Source organism: Sardina pilchardus, chromosome 10, assembly GCF_963854185.1.
Source record: "Sardina pilchardus chromosome 10, fSarPil1.1, whole genome shotgun sequence".
In the NCBI taxonomy this organism is placed as follows: Eukaryota; Metazoa; Chordata; class Actinopteri; order Clupeiformes; family Clupeidae; genus Sardina; species Sardina pilchardus.
The window spans coordinates 22,757,645-22,765,144 of NC_085003.1; the positions used below are offsets into that span (position 1 = coordinate 22,757,645).

The window sequence follows — 7,500 nt, forward strand, 5'->3', positions numbered from 1 at the left end:
GAGACATTATCATTGGCCATGCCATCACGAGGAGGCCATTAACTCAAAACATATGACACTTAGTGAAGCGGTGAAATGGCTGATGGGAAAAAAGGACCTCCAGTGCGATATTTACGGCTTTATGTCTTTGACATTAATGGGGCTACAATTGATTTTCTTTTTTTCCCTCTCTCTCTCTCTCTCTCTCACAAACCACCCCGCTTCTAAAGACAGTAATGTTTGCCTCGTTATGTTCAAATGATTTAAGACTTCTATTTCCTCCCTTCTGTCTCTTATTTCCCTGCATTTTCTCCCTTTTACTTGTTCTCATTCAATCCCTCTCTCTCTCGCCCTCCTCCTCCCTCTCCCCCTCTCTTCTGCTCCTTCTCTCTCTCCCTCTCTCACTCCTTCTCCCTCTCTCTCCTTCTCTCTCTCTCTGCAGTGCTATCCGTCCAAACAGCTCACATCTTTTTTTTTTGTGGGTGTTCGTTAGCAGAGATGTATCTTGCCAATTCTCTTCAGCCTGTCGGCTTCAAAGCTCTGTCCACCCTCTGATCAAGCTCTGTCCGGAGGGGGCGGGCGGGGTGTGTGTGTGTGTGTGGGGAGGAGGGAGGGAAGGAGGGAGGGAGCGCCTCGGTTCAGTCAGAAGATTTGATGCGGTGCCTTGATTAAATCAGGCCTTAAATCAGACCGCCCTTTGGACTGAGGCTCCGCTAAATCATCGGCCCTCAATGACAAACTGCACTGCCACCGACACAAGCTGGCACAGTGACACAGCACTTTTTTTTTCTTCATGCAAGTTGGCCAAACATTAGACCCAAGTGAGAGAGTCCTCACGGATAACTTTGTTGTGGTGGGGGAGACGGACGAGGAGTGTGTCCTCTGGTCTGGTGGTGTAGTCGCGGTGAAAAGGGGGCTATAGCCGCACTGATGAAGTTATTCCATTAGACTTGGCGAGCCAGCCGATTCATTTAGCCAGATGCCCGTCCTCATTAAGCCGTAAATTCATTAGGCTGTAATTACAGAGCAGTGTTCACTTATGAGATTATTTTGGCTGGTCCGTGGTGCCAGGGTCCCATGACTCCTCCCTAACAGCAGTGGTAGCATTTGAACTTGGGCTGGCAGCCCCAGCGGGGTGGTCTGCTAATGACGCACGGTTAAATACTGTATTTTAACACAGAGGTTTAATGTGCGATGGCTTGGTAATGTCAATGCATGTGCTGGAAACAGTAATGTAAGTGCTTGCAAGCTGGGGAGGTGCAACACATGTGTGCGTGCGTGCGTGCGTGTGTGCGTGCGTGCGTGCGTGCGTGCGTGCGTGCGTGCGTGCGTGCGTGCGTGCGTGTGTGCGTGCGTGCGTCTGTACATGTGTGTTCATGTGTGTCTGTTTGGTGTGTTTGCTCATACGGCAGGTTTATGGACTCCCTAATGTGCCTCCAGTGTTGGCTTTGGGATCTTACACTTTGAAAACCTCCACATATGCACATGTGTATCCGACTTTTAACACAATCATCCCATCTGCGTTCAGTGCCAACACATGTGTTAACATGCACCCAGGGCCTTTTACAATGAGCAAGCTCACCTGATGCAGTGGCCAACAGGTTTACATGCCAGATATGCAGCAGAATCAGATCGGGCCAGACATGCATTGATCGCCGACATCAAGGCCACGGTGAGTCTGTGCCGTTCAGTCAGCAGACTCGGAGGGAAGTGGCACCATATTTCAGGAACCCTGACATATCTGTTTGCGATTAAACTCGTGCACTTAACTGCAAATCAAAATGCAAATGTGGCCTAATTTTTTAAGCAGGGTTTTTAAACTGGATGGTGCAGAGCTGATTTGGAGCCACTTTAAGCACATCAATCTCCCCTGATTTACCCACAGCTAAATATTTAAAGAAAGGTTTTGTGCTCGCAGTGATTTTAAAGACATGACCAGTCTTTGTGTTTGTTGCATCTCCTTCAGATATGCAATTTATTGTGAACTCCAGAATGGAGCGTAGCATGACAGTGAAAGCTAATGTACACAAGATGTTGGATGTAAAAAGGATTTTACAGCCTGTAGCCATGTCAGAATTGCATCCATGTGAGTTCAAACTAAAAATGTTCTGTCTTCAAACATCTGTGAAACAATCGCAACCTCAGATGTAAGGCCTCAGTCGCTTTTATTTCAAAACTTTCATTATGGTGCCAAAGTATTCAACGAGACATGCTCCAGCAGCTCTGAAGTATATGCAGACGGGCTTCTCTCCTCGTCCACCTTTGGCTGTTTGGAGAATTGCTCTTGTTTGACTTTGGGAGACTTTGAAGGCTTATCTCCTGCTACACCTGCAGTGGACCTTTACTCAGCCTCAGTCTTCGTCTCTCAGGCTTATTATTCTGCGCTGACCTCCTGACCTTTCATCTTCCTGTCCCCGAGAGCCGAGTCCAAAGCTATGGCCAGGCACTCAGAGAGCAACACACACACACACACACACACACACACACACACACACACACACACACACACACACACACACACTAATATCCACTGATATTAGACCATCTGTGCTATGTTCATCTTCATTTCAGGTAATGGGCTCGTTATCTCCCCCAACACCCCCCACACCCCCCTCCAGTGTCCTTTGATTGGCTAGAATCATAGTGATTTTGAACCTCTCTCTCCATTTCTCCCTCTTTTCCCTCTCTCCCTCTCTCTCTCTCTCTCTCTCTCTTTCTCTCCAGGGCCACAGCCACACATCGAGGACAGATCATCTTCAAGGACGCGCTGGCCCAGCAGCTGTGTGAGCAGGGAGGTGAGACTGAGAGCGCTCATTTCTCTCTGCCCATTTGGGGGGCTGGGGTTGGGGTGGGGTGGGTGGAGGTGTGGTGGGGTGGGGTGGAGGTTGGGTGGAGTGGGTGGGGTGGGTGGGCCGTAGAGGACAGGTTAGGAGGGAGAGAGGGAAGGCAGAAGGATTCATCTAGTTCTGCGTAGGCTGGTTCACTGTGATTCTGCTGGAGCGGCTGAGCAGCATTGAGGCGTGGCATTGGTCAGGATGCACGCAGGAGGCTCAGAGTTGAGCTAGTGTACAGTAGGTCAGTATAGTACAGTATGTTCCTCCATACTTACGCTCACTACATAGAGTTCACAATGACGACTATGGCAACTTGGAATGCTCCATGAGTACCTGGACGATGCACTCATAACAGTCAAAATTTGCGCTTACCGCGGCATATTTCTCACCCTCAGTGGTGACCATCATGACAACATAACAGAAGGGGAGTGACCACCAACCTCAGATAATAATCAGATCATATTGAGTTGATGTTGCAAGCACAGTGGCCATATTCAGTTCATAAAAAGGCTGCGCTATTGAAAAATTCACATACTATTTACTTAAATACAAATGTAATAATAACATAACTTAATCCACATAATAATGATTATGTACATCATTTTACTTATCTAAATATGTAAAGTACTAAATCTAAGTACGTTGACAAGAGTATCCAGAAAGAGACCCAGTGTTAGCGTTTCGAGTTAGTTTCTCATTGGGATGAAATTACACTGCAAGAGCTTGTACTGTATAACTAAAAAATGTTTTAGAGTAGCGAGGTGAGGTAAAGTGAGGGAATCTCAACATGGAAAGAGTTTTGTAGGTTTTTGTAAGAGCTTCATTTTGGCCTGTAAGTAGCTGATGTATTTACACTTCAATTTGACCTCTCCATAGGAAGTATTTAGAAGCATTAAATCCTCTTAAAGACATCGTACCTAAAACGGGTGTGAGGCCACTGAAACGCTGACAGGCACACTTTGCAACTTACTTTCCAGTGAAATCTGAAGCCCCTGCAGCAAAAAGAAGTCAGTCAGAAGTTAGTGGAGCAATAGTTGTCGGTGGCCAAACACACCCACTCATCCCACAGTGAGAAAGAGGAGCAGAAAAAACAAGTCAGTGTGAGAGCTGCTGGCACAACCCCAGTTGCACCGCAAGGTGCTCGCTGACCTCTCCAGGATATGGAGCCACCCAGCTAGCCAAAGGAGGAGAGTGAGTGAGTGAGTGATGGAGGGAGGGAGGGAGTGAGGGAGCGAGTGAAGGAGTGAGAGTGTGGAAGGGCACAGAGAATCGCCATGGAGCTGCCAACACGTGTCGTCGTGGCCAACTCGTGTCATCTCGCCCGGGTGCCCATCCCCGCCTCAGCCCCGGCACTGCCACGCTGGAGAGCGGTCGGTCACCTCGGCCTGCAAGGACAGCTCGCGTGAGAGATGGGCGAGCGCTTGCCCCGCGGAGCGGATGTGTTTTGGCAAAGCGCTCGCTCGGCGCCGCTTCGGCAAAGACGCGCTGAACTTGGACGGGTGACACACAGCTCCGGAGACGACCAGAGGCGACCCGGCAAGGAGGAGATGAGATGAGACGGAGAAATAGAACAGCTGACGGCAAGGAGAGGGATGGAGAGAGGGATAGAGAAAGAGAGGGAGAGAGAGAGAGAGAGAGATAGGGATGGAACGCAGGTTAAGATAGAGAACGAACGAAAGGAGAAAAGGAATGAAGAGGGGGAAGGGGAGGGAAGGGAAGGTGTGGGACGTTTCCTGTAAATTGCTCTCTCTCTCTCTCTCTCTCTATCTCTCTTTCACGTGTCAGTGATGGGCACGCCATCTCTCTCTCTCTCTCCATCTCCCTATCTGTCTCTCTCTCTCTCTCTCTCTCTCTCTCTCTGTCTCTCTCTCCTGAGTTGAGGGTGAGTGGAGTGGAGATGGAGATGGGGGGCAAACGTTAATGAGAAAGTTGAAGGTCATACGTTGACGGTGGGCTGCCAGCAACAGGGAGATCAAACGCCATAAAAAGAAGAAAAAAGAGACGTGTAGAGGGAGGAGATGAGAGGGGGAGCTTGACCTCGTTACCGGCTAATTCCTGGACGGCAAATAATATGTCACTTTCTTCTTTGCTTTTACTTCTCTTTTTCTTGTTTTTTCCCCGTCTTTCCTCCATGGCAGAAGACTGTCAGGGAATTTGAATTACAAATGAGACGGGGAATATGCCAGGGGCGAGACTGCTAGAGAGAAGAGGAGTTAGAGGAGAGAGGGAGAGGGAGAGAGGGAGAGAGGGAGAGAGGGAGATAGAGAGAGAGAAGTGGAGAAAAGCATCGAGATCGCTGTGGTCTCTGGGGATGAGTGAATGCACAGAGGTGTTTTGGAGCGTTCTGTGTCACCGAGTCCTGTCCTCCGTCCCTCATCCTTCCAGTGTCATTCTGCCCAACACACACCGCTCCGCTTGTTTGACATTCCTCCGCTCTCCAAACTTCAAAAGATGAGAGAGAGAGAGAGAGAGAGAGAGCGAGAGAGAGAGAGAGAGCGAGATGACTGCTGTCCCAGTTGACTCTTTGAATTAAGTGAACAACTCAAGTCTGTGGAGCCCGATGGAGATCTAAAGGCAGAGGATGACAGACGTGGTTAAGGAGTTGGGGGGATTATTCCATCTCTGTCCGTCTCTCTTGGCCCAAAGAGCCCTGCATGTCACAGCCCAGCTCCACAGATCAAGACTTGCGCGCTGACCAAATGGAGGAGAATCGGTTAAATTAACTTGCAAAGTACCTTATCAGTGGAATCATTCAAAGCACTCCCCCAAATGTGGAGTAAGAGCAGTTGTGAAAGTGAGGCGCAATAAGGATCCAGCCAAATGGAGCATTAGCATGTTTAAGAGGCAAAGTAGAGATGAGAGCTCAAGCACTAAGAGGAGACTTGAGCAGCTAAAGAAATTATAAATATCCTGGCAGGGTTATGATCCGTGTGTGTGTGTGTGTGTGTGTGTGTGTGTGTGTGTGTGTGTGTGTGTGTGTGTGTGTGTGTGTGTGTGTGTGTGTGTGTGTTTAAAGTGTGAATATGTGTGCCGTGTGTGTGTGTGTGTGTGTGTGTGTGCGGAAGTGTTATGAGTAATGTGTGTGTGTGCATGCGGATGTGTAATGTATATGCGTGTGTGTGTGTGTGTGTGTGTGTGTGTGAGAGAGAGAGAGAGAGAGAGAGAGAGAGAGAGAGAGAGATGAGTGGGTGAATCACAGACGGAATCAGAGGAACAAATGAGCAGATTAGTGAGTGCTGAGGAGGGAGAGCCACTAAGTCTACACTCAGGATTTAGATATGGGCCAGCAGAGGGGGTCGCCAGGCAGCAGGGCCACAGCAGTGGACAGTGCAGTGCACTGGAGGAGCACAGAGGAGAGGAGAAGAGAAGGAGAGGAGGACAGGAGGGAAGACAGGAGGAGAGGAGATTAGGAGGGAAGACAGGAGGAGAGGAGAAGAGGAGGAGAGGAGGGAAGACAGGATGAGAGGAGGAGAGGAGGACAGATAGGAGGAGAGGAGAAGAGGAGGAGAGGAGGATAGATAGGAGAAGAGGAGGTCAAGAGGGAAGACAGGAGGAGAGGAGAAGAGACAGGAGGAGAGGAGGACAGACATGAGGAAAGGAGAAGAGGAGGTCAGGAGGGAAGACAGGAGGAGAGGAAGAGAGACAGGAGGAGAGGAAGAGAGGAGGAGAGGAGGACAGACATGAGGAAAGGAGAGAGGGAGAAGAGGACAGACAGGAGGAGAGGAAGAGAGGAGGAGAGGAGGACAGACATGAGGAAAGGAGAGAGGGAGAAGAGGACAGACAGTAGGAGTGGAGGAGAGGAGGAAATAGAAAACTCCTGCAAACAACTATGAAGAGATTTGGTACCTACTGAGCACCATGCAGAAAACAGGGAACATACTGTAGGAACATGGAACACACTGGGAACCAGGGACTGTCCTCTAAATGGTAACTGGTTAGAACATTATAGAAGAACAGCTAATAACGTTTCCTTTAAAAATGTCATTGCGTTTACAAATTGATTTATGGGCTGTGGCTTTTTTCCCCCATCAGCCTTAAAGCTTAAATCAAAGCAAGTTATATATCAAGGCTAACTATTAAAAACATCGTGCTTGAATTCATATCAGGAGTGGGCGAGATTTGAAAGTAGGAAATTTGCCCAGCCTATATAATATTAGCTCTTCAAAAATGTCTGGCAGCCTAACCACAGAAAATGTACTTGCTTTAAGTCCTCTAATAGCCTCGCCAGGAGCGGTAGATAAAACAGAGTGGCGACACTCCCATAGACCTCCATAGGAAAAAATGGCAGCGCCTTTTCCAGGCTATTTCCTCGTTATGGGGCTTTTGGAACTGTTTACAGCCAATCTCTTGGTCAGTAGTCAATGAGTTAATTGATTACACCTTCCAGCATCAGAAGTACATCCCACCCTCCTGCGATTCAGCCATTCAGCACAGGTTTTTTTGGAACTTTTGATCGTGGCGGCAACATCAAAGAGTGTCGCAACCCTCTCTTTCTATGGCTCTGGCCTCGCCTATGTGTGGTGCTACCCACTGTATGACAGGCCTATAGATATTTTTGTAGTGTCTCTGGTAGCCTATATGATTTAGGCAGTTAAATAGTGTTGAATATGACAAAACATTTGATCAACAAGTCTAGCCTATTATCCTGTATAGGGGAGACACTGATTCATAACATTGTACTCCATTC

General features: G+C 48.5%; 1 protein-coding gene across 1 annotated transcript in view; it reads left to right on the top strand.

Moving 5' to 3' along the window:
* The window catches only part of reln (reelin), a 137,864-nt gene that overhangs the window by 66,654 nt on the left and 63,710 nt on the right, over positions 1 to 7,500 (top strand). Inside the window, exon 4 of the mRNA XM_062547073.1 lies at positions 2,704 to 2,774. Within this exon, the coding sequence (XP_062403057.1) occupies positions 2,704 to 2,774 (71 nt within the window). The remainder of the gene's footprint in view (positions 1 to 2,703; positions 2,775 to 7,500) is intronic.